Source organism: Oncorhynchus masou, chromosome 21, assembly GCF_036934945.1.
Source record: "Oncorhynchus masou masou isolate Uvic2021 chromosome 21, UVic_Omas_1.1, whole genome shotgun sequence".
Classification (NCBI taxonomy): Eukaryota; Metazoa; Chordata; class Actinopteri; order Salmoniformes; family Salmonidae; genus Oncorhynchus; species Oncorhynchus masou.
The window spans coordinates 1012586-1039312 of NC_088232.1; the positions used below are offsets into that span (position 1 = coordinate 1012586).

The following is a 26727-nucleotide window of genomic DNA, read 5'->3' on the forward strand; positions in this document are numbered from 1 at the left end:
ACACACATACACACACACCATCCCCACCTCCCTCTTTCATACACACACAAACCCTCCACACACACATACCTCCCTCACACACACTGCCCTCCTCCTTCCACCACACACACACACTCCTCCCGCCCGGGTCGCACCGACTCGGCTGGCTGCTCTGCCGTCTCTCTCACGTGACAGATGAGTGTGTGTGAAGCATTTCATTCAGGCTCACGGCTCAGTTTCAAGACTGCTGCAAAACGATCTAAGCACCCACAGTCACTAGTAGGGATGGAGTGGACTGGAGAGAGCAGAGAGGATGGGGGGAGGTGAGATTTGTGCTTTTTGTTGTTTGTGTGCTCACCCTCTAAGCAGCCCACCTCATAACACCATAGCATCACTCTCTCTGCTCTAGCAGTAGAACCCTGGTGGCTGGGGGACATGTGATATTATAAGGAGTGTAGGATGGAACGTAGGGATAATCTATCGTTAGGATGTCTTCATACAGACGATGAGGCACTGATTGGCTAGTTTTTATTGCGTCTCACTACCAGTTTTAGTGGGGTCTAGTCATTCTACAGAACCTAGTAGGCAGATCATGGTGGAAGTGGGGTCTAGTCATTCTACAGAACCTAGTAGGCAGATCATGGTGGAAGTGGGGTCTAGTCATTCTACAGAACCTAGTAGGCAGATCATGGTGGTAGAGAAGGGTCTAGTCATTCTATTAAACCTAGTAGGCAGATGATTGTAGAAGTGGGGTCTAGACATTCTACAGAACCTAGTAGGCAGATCATAGTGGTAGTGGGGTCTAGTCATTCTACAGAACCTAGTAGGCAGATCATGGTGGTAGAGAAGGGTCTAGTCATTCTACTGAACCTAGTAGGCAGATGATGGTGGTAGAGTGAGGTCTAGTCATTCTACAGAACCTAGTAGGCAGATCATGGTAGTAGAGAGGGGTCTAGTCATTCTACAGAACCTAGTAGACAGATCATGGTGGTAGAGAGGGGTCTAGTCACTCTACTGAACCTAGTAGGCAGATGATGGTGGTAGAGTGGGGTCTAGTCATTCTACATAACCTAGTAGGCAGATCATGGTGGTAGAGAGGGATCTAGTCATTCTACAGAACCTAGTAGGCAGATCAAGGTGGTAGTGGGGTCTAGTCATTCTACAGAACCTAGTAGGCAGATCAAGGTGGTACTGGGGTCTAGTCATTCTACAGAATCTTGTAGGCAGATCATGGTGGTAGTGGGGTCTAGTCATTCTACAGAACCTAGTAGGCAGATCATGGCGGTAGAGTGGGGTCTAGTCATTCTACAGAACCCAGTAGGCAGATCATGGCAGTAGAGTGGGGTCTAGTCATTCTACAGAACCTAGTAGGCAGATCATGGCAGTAGAGTGGGGTCTAGTCATTCTACAGAACCTAGTAGGCAGATCATGGCAGTAGAGTGGGGTCTAGTCATTCTACTGAACCTAGTAGGCAGATCATGGCAGTAGAGTGGGGTCTCGTCATTCTACTGAACCTAGTAGGCAGATCATGGCAGTAGAGTGGGGTCTAGTCATTCTACAGAACCTAGTAGGCAGATCATGGTGGTAGAGTGGGGTCTAGTCATTCTACAGAACCTAGTAGGCAGATCATGGCAGTAGAGTGGGGTCTAGTCATTCTACAGAACCTAGTAGGCAGATCATGGCAGTAGAGTGGGGTCTAGTCATTCTACAGAACCTAGTAGGCAGATCATGGCAGTAGAGTGGGGTCTAGTCATTCTACTGAACCTAGTATGCAGATCATGGCAGTAGAGTGGGGTCTCGTCATTCTACTGAACCTAGTAGGCAGATCATGGTAATAGAGTGGGGTCTAGTCATTCTACAGAACCTAGTAGGCAGATCATGGTGGTAGAGTGGGGTCTAGTCATTCTACTGAACCTAGTAGGCAGATCATGGCAGTAGAGTGGGGTCTCGTCATTCTACTGAACCTAGTAGGCAGATCATGGCAATAGAGTGGGGTCTAGTCATTCTACAGAACCTAGTAGGCAGATCATGGTGGTAGAGTGGGGTCTAGTCATTCTACAGAACCTAGTAGGCAGATCATGGCAGTAGAGTGGGGTCTAGTCATTCTACAGAACCTAGTAGGCAGATCATGGCAGTAGAGTGGGGTCTAGTCATTCTACAGAACCTAGTAGGCAGATCATGGCAGTAGAGTGGGGTCTAGTCATTCTACTGAACCTAGTAGGCAGATCATGGCAGTAGAGTGGGGTCTAGTCATTCTACAGAACCTAGTAGGCAGATCATGGCAGTAGAGTGGGGTCTAGTCATTCTACAGAACCTAGTAGGCAGATCATGGCAGTAGAGTGGGGTCTAGTCATTCTACAGAACCTAGTAGGCAGATCATGGTGGTACATAGTATGACGGGGCCTCTCAGGTGGTCAGCTAGTGTGAGTCTCCCCCTTTATTAAAGCACCTGAGGAAAACTCATTCTCATCCACACACTAATGTTCTCTTCCTCTCTTTCACACACAGACCTGTGTTTGCTGTGTGTAATTTGCTCACCCGCCCGCCTGCCTGCTGCCTATGGGCCTGTGGACGATGATCTACATATGGAGAGGGAGAGAGAGAAGGAGCCTTCCTTTGCGCCCAGTAATTGGACTTTAGAAGCCGATTGGGGGAACTTGGTTGACCTCTGGTAATGGATTTGAGTGAATAATTATTTGTAGTTATGGTTGGAAGATGATATCAGCGGGAGCGGGAGAGAAGGATGAATCCCAGTGTGTGAGTCACCACTGCTGTAAAAGAGGGAGATGGAGAGAGAGAGACGTTGCTGCCAGCACTCAATTAATGAAATCCAGCTGCTTAGGCTCCCCGCGCGCACTGCCTGATAAAACAAACCCGCCCTGGCTGGTCTGGTCAGGAAAAAGGGTTCTCTCACACTGCCCCTTCCCAGCCCAAACTACCGACCCATCATCCACCTGCATTGCGTTGTTAAAATCTTAAAATCCGCCCCCATTCCAGACCTCAGGTAAAATACATTATAGGGAGGGTCCATTGTTTATTTTAAAGCCGGTGGTGCTTAGAGTTTGCGCATGCGTGTTAGCTTATCTTAGCAGAGCCAGCAGCCACCATGATAATAGAACCTAATGAAAGCGATTCTCAAGATGGCAGCCAGCGCCAGTCCGCGCCACCTCAGGACACAGAAGGCAATCACTCTTAATCCACAGTCTAATTGGCCTGGCTGTGCCTCCTCTGGGCCTAAGTGAATTCAGCTGTTCGATTACTGCGGGCCAATAATCTGGAATGTCTGGAATAACATCTGACTGACTGAGACGTCTTGTTTAAACAAAAGGATGTCCGACGAGACCCGGCGGACAAAGTGCATCTTTCAAAAGGGGGATGGACGTCTTGGACCTGGTCTCCTCCCTCTGGTGTGTGTGTCTGTTAGTACTCAGTGTTCTCTGGCAGAGACAGAGACATCAACCCAGGCAGAGAGGTCCTGGCTTGGCAACTCTCTGCCTCCCCTCTCTTCTCTCTCCCCCTCCCCTCTCTGCCTCTCCCCTCCCATCTCTTCTCTCTCTGCCTCAGCTCTCTGCCTTGAGAGGCTGTGTCCTAGATCAGTGATATGTAGGGTGAAAATTAAGCTACTCCCCCTTATTATCTCTGGCTGTACTCTCTCACTAGCCCTCATCCCCCTCTCCTCTCTATACCCTTCTCTCTCTATCTCTACTCATTCCTCACTCCCCCTCTCTCTTCCCATCTCTCACTCCAGGCCCTTCTCTCGCCTCTCAATTCAATTCAAGGGGCTTTATTGGCATGGGAAACATATGTCAACATTGCCAAAGCAAGTGAAGTAGATAATATACTAAAGTGAATATCCCCTGTTCTGGGCAACCAGTGGTCTCTCCAAGCTGGGCAACCAGTGGTCTCTCCAGGCTGGGAAACCAGTGGTCCTCTCCAGGCTGGGCAACCAGTGGTCTCTCCAGGCTGGGCAACCAGTGGTCTCTCCAGGCTGGGCAACCAGTGGTCTCTTCAGGCTGGGCAACCAGTGGTCTCTCCAGGCTGGGCAACCAGTGGTCTCTCCAGGCTGTGCAACCAGTGGTCCTCTCCAGGCTGGGAAACCAGTGGTCTCTCTAGGCTGGGCAATCAGTGGTCTCTCCAGGCTGGGCAACCAATGGTCTCTCCAAGCTGGGCAACCAGTGGTCTCTCCAGGCTGGGAAACCAGTGGTCCTCTCCAGGCTGGGCAACCAGTGGTCTCTCCAAGCTGGGCAACCAGTGGTCTCTCCAGGCTGGGAAACCAGTGGTCCTCTCCAGGCTGGGAAACCAGTGGTCTCTCCAGGCTGGGAAACCAGTGGTCTCTCCAGGCTGGGCAACCAATGGTCTCTCCAGGCTGGGCAACCAGTGGTCTCTCCAGGCTGGGCAACCAGTGGTCCTCTCCAGGCTGGGAAAACAGTGGTCTCTCCAAGCTGGGCAACCAGTGGTCTCTCCAAGCTGGGCAACCAGTGGTCTCTCCAGGCTGGGCAACCAGTGGTCTCTCCAGGCTGGGAAATCAGTGGTCTCTCCAAGCTGGGCAACCAGTGGTCTCTCCAGGCTGGGCAACCAGTGGTCTCTCCAGGCTGGGCAACCAGTGGTCTCTCCAGGCTGGGAAACCAGTGGTCTCTCCAGTCTGTGCTCCAGACAGACCATGTTTTGAGAGACAGTGCTGGACTACACTCCTTCACTCCTCCTTGGCTGCATAAGGAGGTCAGCCTGTCACACCTGTCCACATCTATACACACTCTCTCTCTCTCTGCTGTGTAGAGAAAACTACCAGACAGCTTCCTGCACGCCACAATCCCAGACTCGTGTAGAGAGGCAGAAGATGAACGGTACACTCTTGTATTTTATTCCACTGTGCTTTGAGCCCAGTGTCTTTTATGATGGAGGAATTAATGCTACAGCACTTAAAGCCTTGGCAACCAGTAAAAAGTGTTCTAGTCCACGTCCCAAATGGCAACCTATTCCCTACATAGTGTACTACCTTTGACCAGGGGCTCTGGATCAAAAGTAGTGCACTATATAGGGAATATGGTGCCATTTGGGATGCAATCTAGTTTTTACTTTCTGGAGCGGAGGAGGTTTATATTGGATAGTTGCTATTAACTACCGATAGACTGCACTCTGCCTTGCCCTCTCCTTGGCCATATGTTAATGACCACTCAGTGCTTCTGCCCTGGGGTAACCCTGCCCACTGCTGGACTGGGTCAGCCAAGCACCAGATCCTCCAAACGACTAGGCTACCACTCAAACCTGGTTAAAATAACTGCACACTCTTGTTTGCCTGGATTTTTGATGAACATAATCTGAAAATTGGGCTATATGAAATTATAAAAAAAATATTTGTATTCCTTAAAATGCACCTTTTAATATGAGATATAAAGGGGTGTGTTTTCACTAATGGCCGGTAATGGATACAGCCCATTCTCCACCCTGCCCTAAGCCTAACAGGGTCGTATTCATCAGGGTATACCCATATCAAAACATTTTACAACAGAAAATAGGAACTAGTGCTTCCTATTGGACATGGTTCAACTGGTCCATCCCTGTTTCAGTCCATTTTTGTTCCGTTTGATGCCTAATGAACACGACCCTGTTCTGCCCACTGAGGTAACAAGATGGCAGCTGAGCTCTGCTCCCTGGTAGTTGATCACTGGCCGTTTTACTGCCCTGGCATGTTCCTGGCTCCTCTCTCTGCTCCGGGGGCAAAGCGGACACGGCCCACAGTAAAAGGCCTGTGAGGCGGGCAGGAAGCTGTGGCCGTGGCTGGCGAAGCTGGCTTCATCACGTCACGTTGACATGTCAGGGAGCCGTGCCAGGGCAGTGGGCACCGCCATGACTCATTGTTCCCGCCACTTCCCGCTCTCCCCGGACAAGTTGCGTGGGAGCAGGTAGAGCAGGCGACGGGGCGAGTTAGCGCCTGGTGGCAGATGGGCAGGGTAACCGGTGCCAGCCACACTGGACCACTGGTCTGGCAACTGGACACAGACTGACTGGACAGCCGGACGTGGCGTTTTTCTGGCACGAGGATATGGGCCAGGTGTCTCGCTCCTGCAGCAAGCTGTGTGTGTGTGTGTCAGAGAGAAGGAGAGGAATGTGCTAGTATGCATCATTTAACATGACCACCTAAATGAATCCATGCTAGCAGTGTGTGTGTTTATGAGAGAGGGAGAGAGATTGCACCATTTTATACTGCAAACCAAAGCCAACTATACTGTACAGGCAGGACATTAATCTTAGGACACAATAAATCAAGCTTGGTTTAGAAAAGAGCTGTCAGTCTAATTGTTGTGATAACCATTCCTGTGGTACTCTCAGGGCGTCTGTTGGAAGTCAGTGCCATGGAATGCTCATCGACATCCAAACATGCTATGGCCCTGAGAACTGACTGAGAGAGCGCTCTTGTGTGGTGGAGGAAGGTCTCCCTATAGGATGACCTTTTCAGATCGTATATTCCCCCTACTTGTATTATTCTGCCTCAATTTCGTGGTGGACTGCAGTGAGAAACTAATGAGATTAGAGTTTTGAAGTCCAGCCATTCCTGCTATTGACCTTAGTGGTGTAACTTGCTCTATTATGTTTCCAATAGAAGTCATTATCGTTGTTTCTCGCAATTAGCCTAAATCACACCCAAAGGCAGAATGCAGTCTTCTTACTGAAATGAAAGAGCATGGCTGGCATTTGCAGATTACAGAAATCCCTCTTAAAAATCTGTATTTATCTGTTATACGACAGGGAAGATATTGGGAATGGAAAGAGCTCAGTTTGAAAAAACGAATTTGCCCTTCAGCTTGTGTGCCTCTCCACCAATGAGGGTTAAATGACTATCTGGGCACCTTGGCAACCATCGCTGTGCTGCTCCTGAGTCACTACCTACATCTGGACGGGCTGAACTCAAGACTGTAGAGTAAGCTTTTGTTTGTTAGTTGTACTGTGCCAGTGCCGCCTCTGCCGATCTGTCTGTTTTGGTAAAGAAACTGATGTGTTATCTGACATTGGTACATTGTATTTTCAGAACAAATGCTGGTATAATCATGTTCTGTTACTGTAGTCATGGTGATATGTGACGTGTGAGTGTAATTGAGAATTTTATTAACCAAGATATGTAAGCCTTTGAGGCAAAGACAGTACAGTATGAAGATGGGCAGAAACTGCTTCTCCAATAGAAATTCCAGATATGAAGTTGTTTTTTGCTGAAAATGAACACGTCAGTTTGTCACTTTCACAAGGTTGGAGTAATAACATGCTTGACTACAGCAGAGGTAATAACTGACCAATGCAGGGTTGACGCTTCAGGCTTTCTCAAACTCGGTCCTGGTGCCCCCCTGGTTTTGGTTTTTGCCCTGGCACTACACAGCTGATTCAAATTATCAAAGCTTGATGATGAGTTGGTTATTTGAATCAGCTGTGTAGTTCTAAGGCAAAAACCAAAACGTGCACCCACAGAGTTTGGACTAGGGGAGAGGGTTGAGGAGGAGGGATGACATCTGACTCGGGGAGGGTTAATGCTTGACTTGTGCAGGGTTGATACTTGACTAGAGTAGGTCTGAGGAGGAATGAGGAAGTTTCTAATATGCATTCCGTACAGTAAGCTTGTATTCAGGTTGACGTTTCCAACTAGGCACAGACGTCTATTTCACGTGTGTTCAACATCATTTCATTGAAATGATGTGGAGACAACGTTGATTCACCCAGTGTTATTGCCCTGAGTCTTGCCTGGAGGCAGAACTTAGATGTCCAAAATTGGGTTTATTGTAAATAAAATACATAAAGTATTTTTTTGTCTTGATTTAAGATTAGGGTTAGCGGTGTGGTTAAGGTTAGGTTTATATTGTGGCTGTGCCAGCTAGTGACCACTTTGCATAACTGCCTCCAGAACAATGCTAACTTTCCGTGTAAGCTACTTTATAATGATCCGGATGGTGGACATTAAATACTAATTGATATCGCCACACTCCACAGCAGTCTTATATGATATATAAGTCGTTTATTCCAAGATGGGAAGGCAAGATGTCCGACTTGCCCAAAAATGTGTTTTATCGTGTAGTAGTAGCCACGTACAACGACTAGACCAGACATCTGGATGGATGCGATCCAAGTGGATTTGTTTGACCCGCTCTCCTCTTAAATGAGAATTGATGGTAGGATTCCCAATGTCTTGATTGGAAGACAAACGAGTAAGGGGCGGTCCCGTAATTGATTGAAGACCGCAATTGGATTAGGCTAATTGAAATGCATTGTAGAAATCGTTAGATGCTCAAGTACATGGAATCATTTAAAACACTACTAACCAGGCAGTGATCAGGTCTCAACACAAATAGGAAGGATTCTATTAAAGATGGTGGTTTCTGTTTCTAAACATGTCTGTTCAACGCAGTAGTGGTACGTGGGTAAAATCACTGGGGAAGCCAATCCAGAAGAAAAAGCCACATTACAACCTGTGTGTTGTGATAATTACATTGTTTGCTTCAACTTCAACATCATCTAATCACCTCTGATTAGTCTAATACAATGACAACTAAAAGATACCAAAAACTATTTAGTCCAATCAACGTAAGCTAAATAAAATGCGGCTGTTCGTGGTTCTGATTTGTGCCTGTGTGTGCGTGTTGGTGCAAGTAGAAAAACACCCTGTCAATGACATATGCTCTCAATGCGATTTGACAGGAGAGACGACAAATCCAAACGGCTTCCCATGACACTTTTTTTTTTGGTGTGCCAAGACCATTCACAGTTGAGCTCACTCAGTTTAGCTCAATGCTGATTGGCTATTATTTGATGCTTTTTTTTTAATCAAGGGAGGCCAAATGTTCACTGGCTTCCCATGCATTCAATGCTATGGGCGGCACGATGTCATACTCTTTTAGACCAGACAGCATCAGATAGATGGGCGCTGTTTCGCTTGCTCGAGTGCTTTCTCCGGTTAGATACATTCAACCTCTTGCGAATTGAAGGACAATTTTGAAACATTATTTTGTGTTTTTTACTTAGAAATGTTTTGGGAAAGACTGGTTTCCCTTGGCATCCATGAATACACGCCACTGGTTCAATGTCACATTGGATATTGTGGTGGATTTGAAAACGAGAACGATACCCTTATGTTTCTCTGTGTGGTTTCCTCAGTAAACAACCACTGTACCTGGTTTTACTGTATTTCCAAACCAAGAATAAAGTACAACTGTCTCCAGATCAGTTTTTCACCTGGCCAGCCGGAGCAGATCGTTGGGGGTGAGACTGGGGTCAGTGTTACACTTCATTACTTCACCAGGGGAACGAGGAGCAGGATTAGCTTGTCTCTGACCTTGGATCTGCTCTTAAAAAGCCAGACACACAAAAACCTGCCAGCCTCAGATCTCTACGGACCTGAATCATTGAAATCAGTGCTGGTCTTGTAATAGACAGAAATGGTGAGGAATATAAATATAAAGCAGTAATACATGTAGAGATAGAATAGAGTAGAATGGCATAATTAGAAGAGATACATTTTAGATTGCATTTGACGGCAACTGATTGATGCTGGCAAGATGCTGTAAATTACCACATTTTAAAAGACTGCACATACTATCATGTTCTAAATGTCAACAAAAACAAAACAGAAGATGATGCAAGTATCACTGAGCGTGATGTCCAATAGGAAAATGAAAAGACCTATTCATGCAATTGTGTTATGTTCGAAGAGCTCATATCCATAGAAACCAAGTAACCTATGGCTGGTCAGTGTCCCGTAGTGCCATGGTAACAGTCTAGCCCTGACAACAGTCGTGAGATTTACTGGGTCTCCATTTCAGATGACTCTTCCTAGCTAAGTGGTATGACCCCCCCCCCCCCCCCCCGTTTCACCAAGTTACAGTATATCCCTCCCCCTTATATACAGTAAACATGCCTTCCTTGTCCAATCAAAATCACCCAGCTTATGTTTGGGGTTGTGTAGTGAGGCAGTGTGTGTGTGGCTATACGACCCATCCCTCTATAATGTTCCGGGGCGGCTCCAGGTCTGGATACGCCAGAGCCCGGTGGCTTCTTCCTAATCCCTCTCCCCCTGTGGAGCTTCCTGAATCAGATTGTCGCGGACCCCCCCCCCCCCGCCTCTGCCGAGCGATGTCTCACCCCTGCGATTAGGAGCTCACACCGCATGGGGTGGTTGGCTAGTGATGGTGACGTCTGGTGCTGGTTGGTGGGATTGGGTGCAGAAGGACAAGCAAGTAAATGCATGTCCTCTCTGTTGCCTATTCTGGACGGGCAAATGAGTGATACACCACAGGAGACTGCTCCCACGTGGAACCCTATTCTCTATGAAGTGCACTACTTTAGACCAGGATCCATAGAGCTCTGGTCGAAAGTAGTGCACTTGGGACCGAGCCCAGACTACAGATCGTCCCCCTATCCATTTTTTATTTGGCTAGATCCCAGCTCTTGATTGGATAAGAGGTGTTTTTCTCACCTGAGGTGGAAGCTGTCCAGACGTAATAGAACGATGTGATTATCAACGAATGGATAAGGTTGTAGCACTTTGGATTTCATTGAACTCGATCTGAAATTACATGAACTTTATAAAATAAGTTTGGTCTGGAAACTAGTCATTTCTGAAAAGTTGCATTAGTGCTGGTATACCCCATGCTAAATCAATTCCACAGTTAGTTTCCCCCTTAGTGTTCTCTGCACCAACGATCCTCTCTGTTTCAGGCCTTCTCTTTGTCTCTCTGGTTACGTACGAAATGGCACCCCTATCTCCTTTATAGTGCACACTACTTTTGACCAAAGCACTATGGACCCTGGTCAAAAGCAGTGCACTATATAGGGAATAGGGTGCCATTTTGGACTATTTTTGCCCCCCTCGGTTTGTTTTCTCTATGGAGGGGAGAGATGATCTGTCTTTACTTAGCTCTGCCTCAGCTCCTCCTCCTTCACATGCTAAGACCTCAAACCCACCATGGACAGACGGGTGAAGAGGGATCCCGGGAAGTATTGATGCTTCAGGGAAGACATGAGAGTAGAGGGAGGAGAGAAAGGGGGGATAAGAGGGAGGTGGAGAGAGATGGAGGGAGAGCGAGGTGGAGGGAGAGAAAAGGAGGGTAGGGGAGGCGTGAGAGAAGAGGGTAGGGGAGGAAGTGAGAGAAGAGGGCAGGGGAGGAAGTGAGCGGTAGAAATAAAGGGGAAGAGAGAAAGGTGGAGGGGTACAGTGAGAAAGAAAAAGAGTAGACGGAGAGAATCACCATACTAGAGAAAGAGAGGGAGAAGTGGAAAGACAGAGGGAGGCAGACCGCTGGGTAGCAGCTCCCTCCTGCCGACACACACTTCTGTCTAAGCAGCTTTCCTCTCAGGGCGGGGTCAGCCCAGGTCACAGTGGGATTACACTTTTGGCAAACAAGAGGGAGCTCCTCTCGCTCTCTGTCTCTTTCCCGCTCTTTCTCTCTCCCTCTCTGTCTCTTTCCCGCTCTTTCTCTTTCCCTCTTTCTCTCTCCCTCTCTGTCTCTTTCCCGCTCTTTCTCTCTCCCTCTCTGTCTCCCGCTCTTTCTCTCTCCCTCTCTGTCTCTTTCCCGCTCTTTCTCTCTCCCTCTCTGTCTCTTTCCCGCTCTTTCTCTCTCCCTCGGCCTGCAAATCCGTGCCGCTACCACTCCCCCATGACTCGAACCAGCTGTAATAAAGCCAAGGCAGCCTGAACCTACAAACAAAAAGCTAACACGCTATCGATCGGTTCCGGCCAACTTTCGCGAGGTGGTGTCGAAAGGTCTTCGCTGTGCAGACAGCTTGAGCCCAGGGGTGTTGGGATATTATTATAACTATATATACACTTTTTGTGAGGAAGGATAAATTCTCCATTTTGGACAATAGCATTGTATAGTAATTAAGGTGTTATAGGCATGAGCTAAATATGAATGGAAGTCAATCTTTAGACATCTAAATACCCTCAAATCAATACATGTCCTGCCATGTGTGTGTGTAGGAGTGTGTCTCCACTAGTGTGTATGTGCCCGCGCGAGTGTCTCCATCTCCACTTCCTAATCAACACTTCCACTCATAGGGAGGTCAGCTGAGCAGGCCTCTAATGACCCTGGCACTGCTTTGAACTTAATTAAGCCGCTTTCAACACACTGGAGAGGAGACTCATTAATACCACGGTATGGCAAACGGCCAGACCGGATCTAGACGCCAACATCTGAACTACATAGAGAAGAGAGAGGAGTTTCAGACTTGAACACGGGTGACCTCTGTAAAGGTTAAGGTCCAGGGAAGTGAGGTGACCATTTGGTCTAGTATCGCCGAAGCTCCATACTTTACTCTGAGCAACACTGAAATCCTGTGGATGAGGTACTGTATATACAGATCATTGGCTAATATGAACAGATAACATTACTGCATAATACACACGGACTTTCAACTGAAATAGTGCATGTCATATAAACAGCCCTATGCAACTGTCAATACTAAAGGGGGAGGGAGGGAGATCTCTCTCTCACCCCTTCAAAGTATTGGCTGTTTATACAATATGCACTATTTCAGTTTGAATTAGACATGTCTTTGTTTATTTTCCTTTTGTTTATTATCTACTTTATATAAACATATGTTTCCCATTCCAATAAAGCCATTGAATTAAGGGGGGGAAGAAAAAGGGGGAAGAGAGAAGGAGAGGGGAAGGAGAGAAGGGTGGTAGACAGAGGGAGAGAGTGTGTGTGTTTGGGATACTGACTGTAGGCCTGTTAAAGGAGAACTTTAGACCAAGGTGTTCTATAGCTCGGGGCCTAACGGTGATAAATGAGTTCCTTAATTTCTGCAAACACTTTATCTCTGCTTCATCTGTTTTCATTAGGCTGGCCCCAACCTCTGGCTGGGTGAGAACGTGCTGCTGCTGTCTGCTGCCTCCATTACAGCACTGTGTACACGCCCCAAATTGCACCCTATTCCCTATGTAGCGCACTACTTTTGACCAGGGCCCCAAGACAGGTTGGTTGTTCAGCAACAAAACAGAGGCGTGCGCAACTTTGGGGCAAAACGGACGGTGTTGCCTTAGATTGTTGACAACAAGTAAACTATACTTAGTCTAATGTTTATTGAAATCATAAATACATTTTCACAATGAGCAATTGTTTCTCAAATATATTGTTACTGTTGTTGGTTAGCTAGCTAGCTAATTTTAGCCATATTAGCATAGACGTGACATGAGTCAAAACAAGACATGGTATCAAGAACAAACTAGCTGAAATGAGCCCCTTGCGATTCACTACATGGCAGCTTGTTGTTACTGTTGCTAGCTATCTGGCCATCCAGAATCATAACAACTCACGGCCTTCTGCCCCATTGAAGCGCATGCACTGTTTTCGTCGTTGTCGGTTAACCCAGTCGGGCCCTGGTCAAAAGTAGTTCTCTTTATAGGGAACAGGGGTCAAAAGTAGTGCACTATATAGGAAATAGGGTGCCATTTTCAGATGCCTATGGAACGTATAGAGAACTGCGTCGCATCAGAAAGAGTCCTCCGCCGTCTCTCATAAGGCCATAAGGAGTGTTGGCCGGTTCGAGGTATTCCAGAATTAGACTTTTGGGAGGATCCATTGCTGCTCTTTTCTTTCCCGTTGTGAACGTCTCCACCAGTGAAGCAGCTGTCCCTGGAGAGAGGCCGTTTCAACTATATACAATCAAGACAACATGACATTGAAAATGACATTATAGAGTCGAAAGAAAAACCAGACCTGAGGTGGAACATCTGTTGTAAGCTTTACTTTCAAATCCTTGTTACATTTAGATCTGGCAACTTTTGAACATAAAATAATGCCAAAACAAAGAAAAAACGAATACAAAAACCAAAAAAGTACAAATGATCTATTTACCAGTTATTGTCACAAACAACCCTGTACAGCCTTAACAATGAACTAATCAGAAAGCTTTATACAGCACATACCAATTTTTACTGAGTGCCAAAAAGATGAACGGAAACACACAAAAAAGAAGATAGTTGTCTTGTCGAGTCATAAAATAGAGAGAGATGTCATGCATACTCCGAAGTGCTCAGAAAGGTAGTCACTCAACATACCATAAAATAAAATAAAAATCACCTTTCGGCAAAAAATTATAAGCAAACTATAAGTGCTTAAAAATACTGGGTTTGGAAAGGACAGAGAAGCGATCCCTGTCGGCCTTTTCATCTCCTTAGACACACCAACCAGACCAAGGGGCCGTTTTATAAGAAGAAACAACTGCAGCCATTCTTGATTACATAATGATTATGTGGTAGCTATATATATATATATATATATATATATATATATATAGGCATACAGTCAGTCGTAAAAAGTCGGGCACATTCTTTTTTGTTCCTCTTATTTTTTGTTTTTAGATTTGGACCCTGAAAATCAGTTTGACTCATTCTCAGTGGTCTCAGGCGGTTCTCTTCCACCAAGTGGCACTAGAGTATTACATATTAGAGGATAGATAAGGAGCTGGAGCTGACCTAGGAGTGTGTGTGTGGCAGGGGTGGGGGCTCCTTGTACTCCTATAATGTAGCAGCGACCAGCGGACAGCATGCTGAACATTGCTATGTTGTCAAACGGGACTAAAAGAAAACCACGGGAGAGAGATTTAACTGTTACACCCCTCCGTTACCAGGAAGTGACGGATTTAATCCTAGCATCACAACCTCGTTTTTAAGTTTCATTTGGTCTTAACAATGCATTGTTCTCTCAATTTTTGTTGTCATTACAAAGAAATAAAACAAATATATATATACAAATTTTAAAAAAGCACAAGAAAATGAAAAGTACAATAAACAAGCAAAACAATTAAGGTAAAAAAAAAAAATCCCTTTACAAATAAGAAACCATGTTGGCTTAATAAAGACCACTTGGGAATGCGAGCAAGGTCAATTAAATGGGTAATGCTTTTGCATAAAATAAAACGAAATGCCTTTATTATGCTGCCTGGTCTCATGTACACTCTCCATGTTGAGCATCTCCGTCTGTACAGATAAATACATTTTTCATGTTCAAAAAGTGCAGCACTGTGCAAAACTGGCTTTGACAATTTAGCCTGGGCCCTTTGGGTCTCCCAGCGTAGTATAGTTCAACCTCGACTGCCTAATTCATGCAATTTGTGTTCATCTGCGCTCTGCAATTTTACAGAGGTCAAAACCCTCCGCACTAAACCACAAAATGTCTACACAACAAAAATCAGGAAATCATGGTTTTGATTCAGATCGTTCACAGCAAACATCTGAAAAAGGTAATAAGTCTGTTTCCGGTGATATCGGACCGACAGCTCAAACGTTTCCACTATAACAATATGAACTAGCTAAGTGCTTTTGGTTTTGAAATGGGACTAAGCTAAGTGCAATTACAACAGAGATGGAGCGATGGGGGAATAGAAAGCAGTACCATGTCTTCTCACTGAGACAGAAGCGACACCACCAAAACCAAACCAATGGCTGCTTCCTCGTCAACAACATTGGACCTATCGGAGCCTTCATCAAAATGGCTTCATAATAGCGATGCACGTTAGTAGAAAACGCTCATCGTCCTACGTTTAAAAGGCTCAGTAAAAAAGAGAAAGAGAAGGGGAAAAAAAAAAAATGAACGAACAACCTAAAAAGACACAGAAGGCCACCGACCTACAAAAACCAACCCCTTGCTTTCTGTCATATAGGCAACGGTACCCAACAGTCCCTGCCTGCAACTACACCGCACATCTGCATCACGTTCGCATCACGTACATCAACAAAGAAAAATACATTCATTCAAGTCATTTTGGAGCAGTTTCTTTCTGTTTTTTCTTTTTTACACAAAATTACAAAAGAGCTCGAAAAAGCACCATTGAATCGGCCTGTGGTGCCCGGAGCCGCTGGGGGTTTTAACACCCCGTCAGCTGGTCACCTCCACAAAACAGTTCTCTCTTACAGCTTATCTAACGTAATGGTGCGCCAGTCCATACATAGTTCTACACACGATGCTGGACCGAACAACACCTGGGTCGTATTCATTAGGGCGCAACGTAGCATAACGACAAGTTCTGGTGATTGTCCTTTTTCTTCCGTTTGGTGCCTAATGAATAGGACCCTGGTCTCAGGGGTTACAGGTGTCCTCATGGATCCTTTGATGTGGGCTGGTGGGGTAAAACCAATCTGGTCCCAGATCTGTTTGTGGTGTCTTGCCAATTCCTACGGTCATTGTCACGACAGCACAAACAGACCTGGGACTAGGCTACGGTTACACAAGGGCTAAGTTGGGGAAAGCAAAGACTATAGCATGAGGCTATAACGTGTGTTACATTGATTTGAAAACCGTTTGAATTGCCAAAGGGCCTTGAGTAGAGAATGTGACTTGTTCTGTCCACCCCACCGCACAACTTCAAACAACGTACAAGATGTCACCGGTGTGTATGGGTTGCCAAGACGACCACCACCTGAGACAAAGGTGAGTTCAAGTCGACGTTTGATGCATATGGTTTCACCATTACACAAAACCAAACAGATAAAGTCAAAGCTTAGTTGTGGGGGAGATTGAAGGCTACAAAACTATGTACAGTATCTGTTAAATAATTCATTAAGTGCGTGGTTTGAGGCGTTGCTTTGGAAACGAGACTTGAGAAAAAGCGTTCCGTTTCATTGGTTCTTGTTCGCGGCGCATCACAATTTAACAACCTGGGGATTGGTTCATCATACCCTATTAAATGACGTGCATCAAAGCTAGCGGAAACAAAGAGGCAGGCATGCTATTCTGATGCGTAGTAGCCAAAAGACAAAAATGCACTAAAAATGTCAGAGCACTTGTTTTGTTTCTTCTTCTTTTTCGACTTTTCTAACAAAAACAAAAAGAAAACACGGATCCGTTTTACAGGTAATGCAGTTGGGTCCTGGTCATTCAAAACATTAGAAAATAAAAAGTAGAGAGAGAGAGTAATAATTCAATCGATATAACAGATAAGAAAAGCAGCTTTTGATATAAATGCATTTTTTAGCACATACAGCCTTTTCTCTGATAAATTCTTTTTTTTTTCATGGTCTACAATAACTACTTGTCTGTCTCTGTCCAGCTTATTCAGCTGGCTTGATTGGAAAGTCCCCATCGCAGTGGATAACGATCTTTCACACCACTGTCCAGGGAGAGAGGGATAGAGAGAAAGGGGAACGAGAGGGAGGGGGAAGAGATAGGGATGAGAAGGAGGAGAGGAGAACAGTCACACAGTCTTGGCTCTCTCCGTCAGTCCCAGTCCTAGGTAAGCCAGGAAGGAGTGTTTGAGTGAGGTGGGCGAGGGAGGAGAGGGGGAGGAGGCGGTGGAGGAGAGGAAAAGGGGGGGGCGGAGGAGGGCGGCCTCTGGAGTCTGGAGAGGGGCGAGTGGAATGTGGAGCAGTGGCGGTGGGTGAACAGGGTTGTGAGGGGGATCAGGTGCGCTCGCTCGCAGTTTCCCAACTGCTCGTAGACATGGCGTGGGGAGGGGAAGAAGAGGGAGGGGCCTCCGCCATTGGTTGTGGTCGCTGTCAGGTAACGCTGGGCTGGGGGCGGGAGCTCCTGTTGACGGTGGTGTTGTTTCCCTGTGATGAGTGACAGGGCGACAGACTGCAGGGCCTGGGAGGCAGAGAGAATCATGAGGGGGCTGCTGTTACCGCTCCCCCCGCTACTTCCACCTCCACCTACCCCCAGGAGGAAGGGCTCCCCGCCCTGCAGAGACCCCACCAGAGAGCCCCCTAGCTGGGCCTGGAACTCCTCCTCGCCGGCCTCCTCCCCTTCCCCTCCACCCTGGTGCTTCTTGAGGTGGCGGCTGAAGATGAAGGGGTGGGTGGTGGTGAAGGGGCACTCTGTGCAGCCGAAGGTCTGGCGCGGGGCATGCTTCAGCTTCTTGTGCAGGTTCAGGTTGTCCTTGCGCTTGCAGCTGTAGCCGCAGCGGTCGCAGTGGAAGGGCCGCTCGCCCGTGTGCACGCGCACGTGCTCGATCAGCTTGTTGGCCGTCTTGGACAGGTAGCCGCACTGCTCACACTTGTAGTGGTTGCCGAGGCGATGCTCGCGCATGTGCCTCTCCAGCGCGGGCTGGTCGCACCACACCGACTGGCAGATGCGACACTTGTACTCCATCTTGTAATGGGTCTTCAGGTGGCACTCCATGGCCACCGGTCGATTGGTGGAATAAATGCAGACGGGGCACCTGGGAAACAGGAAGGAGGAAGTGGAAGGGGGCAGGACATGGGAAATACACACACAATTGCGAGGGGAGGTTTAACGAAGAGAGGACTTAAATACACGATGACCAAAATACACATCTTAAGACTACAACACAAGGGAGGATGAAGAGGGGGAAGGTGAAGGAGGAAAGGTGTGTGTGATGTGTCCTGAATATTTGACCCTAAAGGAATGATCGGTGTGTGTGTGTTGTTGAAATTTTAAAGTGTGTAGGGTGGGTTGGAAGTGTGTTTGGAGTGGGTTGGTGGTAGGTGGGTGGGGCATGTAGAACTGGGCAGAGACAGGTGGTGGAAAGAGAAAAGGATTGGACGGAATTAGGAATGGAAGGATAACTGAAATAAATGGAAATGTGGCACTTACATTTAAATAGCACCATTCATCTGCTCTGGGCCCCAAAGCGCTTCACAAACCCTGCAGAACAGAATCACCTCAGAATACAACCAGCCACGTGGTGAAGACCCTACACACACCTTCTCTCTCCCATACACTCCTGGACATACACTCCTGAATTAACACTTCTGAGTACACTAAGGATGCACTGGTAAAGGGAGGCCCTTCTCTGTCCTAGACACGCCTCACGCCACACTCAGAGAGCAGTCTTCAGTACACTCTCCTCTTCGGTACACACTACAGTCTCTTCTCTCTCTCTTATAAAAAGTGTTTTTCTCCATTGTCTACAACTTCTCGTCTGTCTTTTGATCAGCTTATTCAGCTGGCTTGATTTGAAAGTGTTCTCCATTGCAGTGGATAACCACCACTCCGTCACCCCACCATCCACTGCTGAGCACACACTACTTAGTACACAACCCTGCCTGGACACACTACTCTAGAGTCTAGACTAGAGATACCCTCTTGAACTGGACTGAGGGGGCAGCTGTGTTTGGGCAACCTGCTTTTAATTCTGACCTCTCAAACCTTACCCGCACAGCTAATGTGGACTGTCTGTCTGGTTTTAAAGTCAGGATAGAGGATGGATTTCTAACAAACATTAAAACACTCTACTATAATGACTGAACTAATTGCACCCTTGAACATTTCAAATGTGAAATAAATACATGCCCATGTACCTAAAATGGACTAATACTGTTAGCAGTGTTGTTTGTGTGTGTGTGTGTGTGTGTTCCTGTACTGACCAATGAACGTGGAGAGAATTGGTGGTGGCGTATTGAGACCTTAACCGTGCCTCTACTCCTTGTAACAAGACGAGACACTAACAGATACCTCAGTAAACTACAACCCTGACTCTCTCACTCCAAACACCAAACCAACTACTGATCTAATGCTACCGATGGCTAGACAATGGACAGTATCTGGTGAATAGTGGTGACAGCTTGACATTAAACATGGCCAAGTGACCGTGTCGGCCGATCAGTTAATGGCGAGATGAGTTCAATGGCGTCTGATTGATATCGATGGCTCTACACGTGCATTGACTGACTGCGTATCATGGCAAACAACTTTGACAAATAGATACAAACAAAAAAAAGAAACAAAAATGACAGTGACTGTTGTGTGTTAACAATCTGTTCCTACTGCGCTTAAATATTTTCTGTTCAGATTTCCTGTTTAGTGATTGCATGTGAATGCATGTACTACTTTCATTCCAGATGGTTTCAAATGCAATCTGGGAAAATAGAACATCTATCTGGTATAAAATATGCATCTGTGAGTGCAGGCTTGAAAAGCACAGCGCTACGCTAATGTCATTAGCATGTTGTTGCGTGTGTGTTGGAGGAGCTTCATGGCTAGGCTAATTGCATTAGCATGTTGCGTGTGTGTTGGAGGAGCTTCATGGCTAGGCTAATGTCATTAGCATGTTGCTGCGTGTGTGTTGGAGGAGCTTCATGGCTAGGCTAATGTCATTAGCATGTTGTTGCGTGTGTGTTGGAGAAGGTCATGGCTAGGCTAATGTCATTAGCATGTTGTTGCGTGTGTGTTGAAGGAGCTTCATGTACTGGCAGCGTTGATTTAACATGAACAGACAGGCTAAATGGCTACGTATGGTTTACTGTGTGTGTGTGTGTGTGTGTGTGTGTGTACATCACACAGTACAACAGAGGCTCCTATAGGGGTATAGGAGTATTGGGTCAGAGGGGGACAGAGTTTAGTATTTAGGGCTGTGAGTGTAACACGGTTTATATATACTCTGTGAATGTCTTAATAGCTTCAGTGAGCTAGATGTCCTATGCACGTAAATGTGTATGTTGGACAGTGTCTGTGTGTTGACGTCATCTAGTTTGAAAGTGTGGCTGAATGCATGCACACATTTACAGTTCAGTAATGTATTATGTTTATGCATGTGGTCTTACACGCATGTTTTCGACTTAATGTGCATGCTATAGTCAGTCGGTCAGTGGGTTACCCTCTGCCTGTGCGTCTGTACATGTGTGAGGGAGGAGTCGGGGTAGGGTAGGGTGGTGGAGTAGGAACCTCTGTCTGTACTTGCTTTCCTTACTTGAGCCCTCCGGTGGGGACGGTGTGGCACTTCTTGTGCTCCAGCAGCTGCTCGGGCGTCTTCAGGAACTTGTGGCACACGTCGCACTCGAACATGCGCGTGATGAGGTGGATCTGGAGGTGGCGCTCGTACATGGTCCGCGTCTTGCACACAAAGTTGCAGAAGACGCACTCGAAGCCTGGTGGGGGGGGGGGGAGTTAGCATGACTGCAGTGCTCCTTGTCCTCTTAATTAAACATCACCCCCGTGATATCCTTGTGTGTGGCTCAAATTACTGCTCGTATTTTACCTCACATATTCTGGACACATCACACACACCTTTACTTCGCTGCATAATTTACGTGAAAAAAGTCTGGGCATTTGCATGCTAGCTGTTCGAGGAGACATTCAGTCATTGCGCTAACGCTAGTTCGCAATAGCGTGCAAAACTACATCTAACTTCCTGCATACTGGACGCAGAGACGTAAACATGGTATCCATGAGTTCATCTGACTCTGGGGAAGTAGATAAAGGGGTGGGCTCACACTCTCTCTTTAAAAGGCCCAGTGCAGTCAAAATTCTGTTTTCTGTGTTTAATATCATATTGTACAACAGCTGATGAAACTAACACTGTAAAAGTGTGAAAAAAATGTGATCAGTGTTATTTCCTGATAGCTGCTGGTTGAAAATACAACATACACAGGACGATCTAACCAGCAGCTTAGCATGAGCGGGAGTTTCAGATTTTCATGGTGACATCACCAGGCGGTAAATGAGTTAATAGACCAATAACAAAGAGAGTTCCAAACCTGTCTGCCAATAACAGCTACTTTTCAGTTTTCCCCTCTCCACTCAGACCCCTCCCAGACAGTCCTAGCAAAAATCTTGCTTGAGAAGTAGTTTTTTTGCACATTTTTAATGGAATCTAACACTGTAAAAGTGTGAAAAAATGTTATCAGTGTTATTTCATCATAAGGCACTTATTGTTACCCAGAAATGATTTGATATTGAGATAAAAACGGCTGCATTGGGCCTTTAAGGATACAGAATTGTAAGTATATTAAATGAACTGTAGTTCTACATAATGTTCCAGCCTATACATCCCAGAACTCCTTACCTTTCTCAGACTTCTCTTCAGTTCCTGATCCCGAGTGGCTGCTGGAGCTGGATTGGCTGCCTGCAGAGGAGGGAGGGGCCAGCAGGTTCTTGAGCTCCTCATTGGCATGGGTAAGTTCTCCACCCTCTGAGCTGTTCAGCGAATCGCTGAGGGCCGACAGGGAGGAGGTGCTCTTCGTCTCACTGAGGGGGCTCCGCGAGTTCAGACCTATGAAGAAGAGGGGTCAAGAGTCAATCATCATCAACATCATCAGCATTGTCATTATCGTGACAATCATCATCATCGAACTCATAAAATGTACCATTGTAATTACATTTCACTTTACTTCCTGAATGATTAAGTAATACACCCCAATTCTGTCACTACCAGCACTGCCACCGTCATCATAAGTGCTTTCTCAACATTAGACAGGGTACCTCAACCCAATAAAAGGAGGAAAAGCACTAAACTACAGTCAAAACCACACACACACACACACAAAATGAAAATCACACACACTGCAGGCAGGCAGACTCAGCTTCAGGGCCATGTCCTCTGACTGGAGCCCTGCTGCCAGTCCAATCAACAGCCAGTATGCTTTTATTGATCTCTCTCTTTTTTCCCCCTCTCTGTGTGACTGCACTTCTCTGGGATAGAGAGAGAGAGTATGAGAGAGAGAGAAAAGAGGGGAGGAGGAGGGTCACGGCTAAGGGAGCTAAGATGGCGGGAGCAACTCAGGGCACAGCTCAACAAAGGGCATTCAGTCAGGGAGAAGGAGAGGGAGGGTGGGAGGTGAAGGAGTATAGGGCTGCTGGCTGCCATGGATTGTGAAATGGCCGACGCCAGCGACCTCACACACATTTGTATGGGCGCACGCACACACACACACACACACACACACACACACACACACACACACACACACACACACTGAGGCATTCACACAGACACATTCAAAGACACATATTGTGCATGGCCTACACACTTTCATCCTTGAGAATGAGAGGTATAGAAATGCAGGTATAGAAACGCAGAAAGCAGAGAGTGAAATACCATTGTATACATCTCTCTCAACGCCGAAGACCTCTAGAGATAGATTAAAGACAAAACGAGGCCTAAGGGAGCTATAGAGTACATGATGCTCTAAACATTCAAAGAGTACTTGTCCCTTGTGGGAAACCACATCATTTATCATCCCTGTTGGCATATTCCTTGTTAGCACTTTTTACAAGGTCCAATATGCGATTGAAGCATGTGTTTAGTCAAACACACTTCACTTTTTATGAGGGTGGAAAACGTTGTAAACCTGTGTTACACTCCCCTACGGATTGGACAGTGAAGCGGAAGCTTTAAAAGGTGGCTCGATACTCCACCATTTTGGATTTTAATATGTTTAATATGATGCGACAGTACAGAATGTCACCTTATATTTGAGGGTATTTTATACATGTTTCACAGTTCAGAAATGAAAGCACCTAATGTATCTAGTCCCCCAATTTGAAGCAGTCATATGTATTTGGACAAATTCTCTTACGTGTATTAAAGTAGTTAAAAGTTTAGTATTTGGTCTCATATTCCTAGCATGCAATGACTGCAGGTGACTCTAGAAACTTGTTGGATGTATTTGCAGTTTGTTTTGTTTGTGTATAAGATTGTTGTGCCCAATAAAAATGAATGGTACATAATATATTGTGTCATTAGAGGCAGTTTTATTGTAAAAAAAGAAAAATAATATGTTTCTGAACACTTCTACATTAATGTGGACCCTATAATTACAGATAATCATGAATGAATCATGAATAATGATGAATGACAAAAGTTACAGATGCATAAATATCTGGGAGATTGAATGGATCTCTGTCCTGTTCCAACTATACCACCACACACACAGCATCTCTGCCCTGTTCCTACTATACCACCACACAGTATCTCTGCCCTGTTCCTACTATACCACCACACACACAGCATCTCTGCCCTGTTCCTACTGTACCACCACACAGTATCTCTGTCCTGTTCCTACTGTACCACCACACAGTATCTGTCCTGTTCCTACTGTACCACCACACAGTATCTCTGTCCTGTTCCTACTGTACCACCACACAGTATCTGTCCTGTTCCTACTGTACCACCACACAGTATCTCTGTCCTGTTCCTACTGTACCACCACACAGTATCTCTGCCCTGTTCCTACTGTACCACCACACAGTATCTCTGTCCTGTTCCTACTGTACCACCACACAGTATCTCTGCCCTGTTCCTACTGTACCACCACACAGTATCTCTGTCCTGTTCCTACTGTACCACCACACACAGTATCTCTGTCCTGTTCCTACTGTACCACCACACACAGTATCTCTGTCCTGTTCCGACTGTACCACCACACAGTATCTCTGTCCTGTTCCTACTGTACCACCACACAGTATCTCTGTCCTGTTCCTACTGTACCACCACACAGTATCTCTGTCCTGTTCCTACTGTACCACCACACACACAGTATCTCTGTCCTGTTCCTACTGTACCACCACACAGTATCTCTGTCCTGTTCCTACTGTACCACCACACAGTATCTCTGTCCTGTTCCTACTGTACCACCACACACACAGTATCTCTGTCCTGTTCCTACTGTACCACCACACAGTATCTGCCCTGTTCCTATTGTACCACCACACAGTATATCTGTCCTGTTCCTACTGTACCACCACACAGTATCTCTGTCCTGTTCCTACTGTACCACCACACACACAGTATCTCTGTGCTGTTCCTACTGTACCACCACACAGTATCTCTGTCCTGTTCCTACTGTACCACCACACACACAGTATCTCTGTCCTGTTCCTACTGTACCACCACACACAGTATCTCTGTCCTGTTCCTACTGTACCACCACACACACAGTATCTCTGTCCTGTTCCTACTGTACCACCACACAGTATCTCTGTCCTGTTCCTATTGTACCACCACACAGTATCTCTGTCCTGTTCCTATTGTACCACCACACAGTATCTCTGTCCTGTTCCTACTGTACCACCACACACACAGTATCTCTGTCCTGTTCCTACTGTACCACCACACACACAGTATCTCTGTCCTGTTCCTACTGTACCACCACACACACAGTATCTCTGTCCTGTTCCTACTGTACCACCACACACAGTATCTCTGTCCTGTTCCTACTGTACCACCACACACACAGTATCTCTGTCCTGTTCCTACTGTACCACCACACACACAGTATCTCTGTCCTGTTCCTACTGTACCACCACACACAGTATCTCTGTCCTGTTCCTACTGTACCACCACACAGTATCTCTGTCCTGTTCCTATTGTACCACCACACAGTATCTCTGTCCTGTTCCTACTGTACCACCACACAGTATCTCTGTCCTGTTCCTACTGTACCACCACACACAGTATCTCTGCCCTGTTCCTACTGTACCACCACACACACAGTATCTCTGTCCTGTTCCTACTGTACCACCACACGGTATCTCTGTCCTGTTCCTACTGTACCACCACACGGTATCTCTGTTCTGTTCCTACTGTACCACCACACACACAGTATCTCTGTCCTGTTCCTACTGTACCACCACACACACAGTATCTCTGTCCTGTTCCTACTGTACCACCACACAGTATCTCTGTCCTGTTCCTACTGTACCACCACACGGTATCTCTGTCCTGTTCCTACTGTACCACCACACGGTATCTCTGTCCTGTTCCTACTGTACCACCACACGGTATCTCTGTCCTGTTCCTACTGTACCACCACACGGTATCTCTGTCCTGTTCCTACTGTACCACCACACGGTATCTCTGTCCTGTTCCTACTGTACCACCACACACACAGTATCTCTGTCCTGTTCCTACTGTACCACCACACACACAGTATCTCTGTCCTGTTCCTACTGTACCACCACACACACAGTATCTCTGTCCTGTTCCTACTGTACCACCACACACAGTATCTATGTCCTGTTCCCATTGTACCACCACACAGTATCTCTGTCCTGTTCCTACTGTACCACCACACACAGTATCTATGTCCTGTTCCCATTGTACCACCACACAGTATCTCTGTCCTGTTCCTACTGTACCACCACACACAGTATCTCTGTCCTGTTCCTACTGTACCACCACACACAGTATCTCTGTCCTGTTCCTACTGTACCACCACACACAGTATCTCTGTCCTGTTCCTACTGTACCACCACACACAGTATCTCTGTCCTGTTCCTACTGTACCACCACACACAGTATCTCTGTCCTGTTCCTACTGTACCACCACACACAGTATCTCTGTCCTGTTCCTACTGTACCACCACACACAGTATCTCTGTCCTGTTCCTACTGTACCACCACACAGTATCTCTGTCCTGTTCCTACTGTACCACCACACAGTATCTCTGTCCTGTTCCTACTGTACCACCACACACACAGTATCTCTGTCCTGTTCCTACTGTACCACCACACACACAGTATCTCTGTCCTGTTCCTACTGTACCACCACACAGTATCGCTGTCCTGTTCCTACTGTACCACCACACACAGTATCTCTGTTCTGTTCCTATTGTACCACCACACACAGTATCTCTGTCCTGTTCCTACTGTACCACCACACAGTATCGCTGTCCTGTTCCTACTGTACCACCACACACAGTATCTCTGTTCTGTTCCTACTGTACCACCACACAGTATCTCTGTTCTGTTCCTACTGTACCACCACACACACAGTATCTCTGTCCTGTTCCTACTGTACCACCACACACAGTATCTCTGTCCTGTTCCTACTGTACCACCACACACACAGTATCTCTGTTCTGTTCCTACTGTACCACCACACACACAGTATCTCTGTTCTGTTCCTACTGTACCACCACACACACAGTATCTCTGTTCTGTTCCTACTGTACCACCACACACAGTATCTCTGTCCTGTTCCCATTGTACCACCACACACAGTATCTCTGTCCTGTTCCTACTGTACCACCACACACACAGTATCTCTGTCCTGTTCCTATTGTACCACCACACAGTATCTCTGTCCTGTTC

At 46.5% G+C, this 26727-nt stretch overlaps 1 protein-coding gene across 1 annotated transcript in view; it reads right to left on the reverse strand.

Moving 5' to 3' along the window:
* Positions 1 to 13677: 13677 nt before the first annotated feature.
* Positions 13678 to 26727, reverse strand: part of LOC135507571 (zinc finger protein 827-like) — a 93298-nt gene continuing 80248 nt past the window's right edge. The window contains 4 exon segments of the mRNA XM_064927089.1: positions 13678 to 17255; positions 17258 to 18114; positions 20605 to 20782; positions 21700 to 21906. Coding sequence (XP_064783161.1) covers positions 17152 to 17255; positions 17258 to 18114; positions 20605 to 20782; positions 21700 to 21906 — 1346 coding nt within the window. The 3' untranslated portion in view covers positions 13678 to 17151.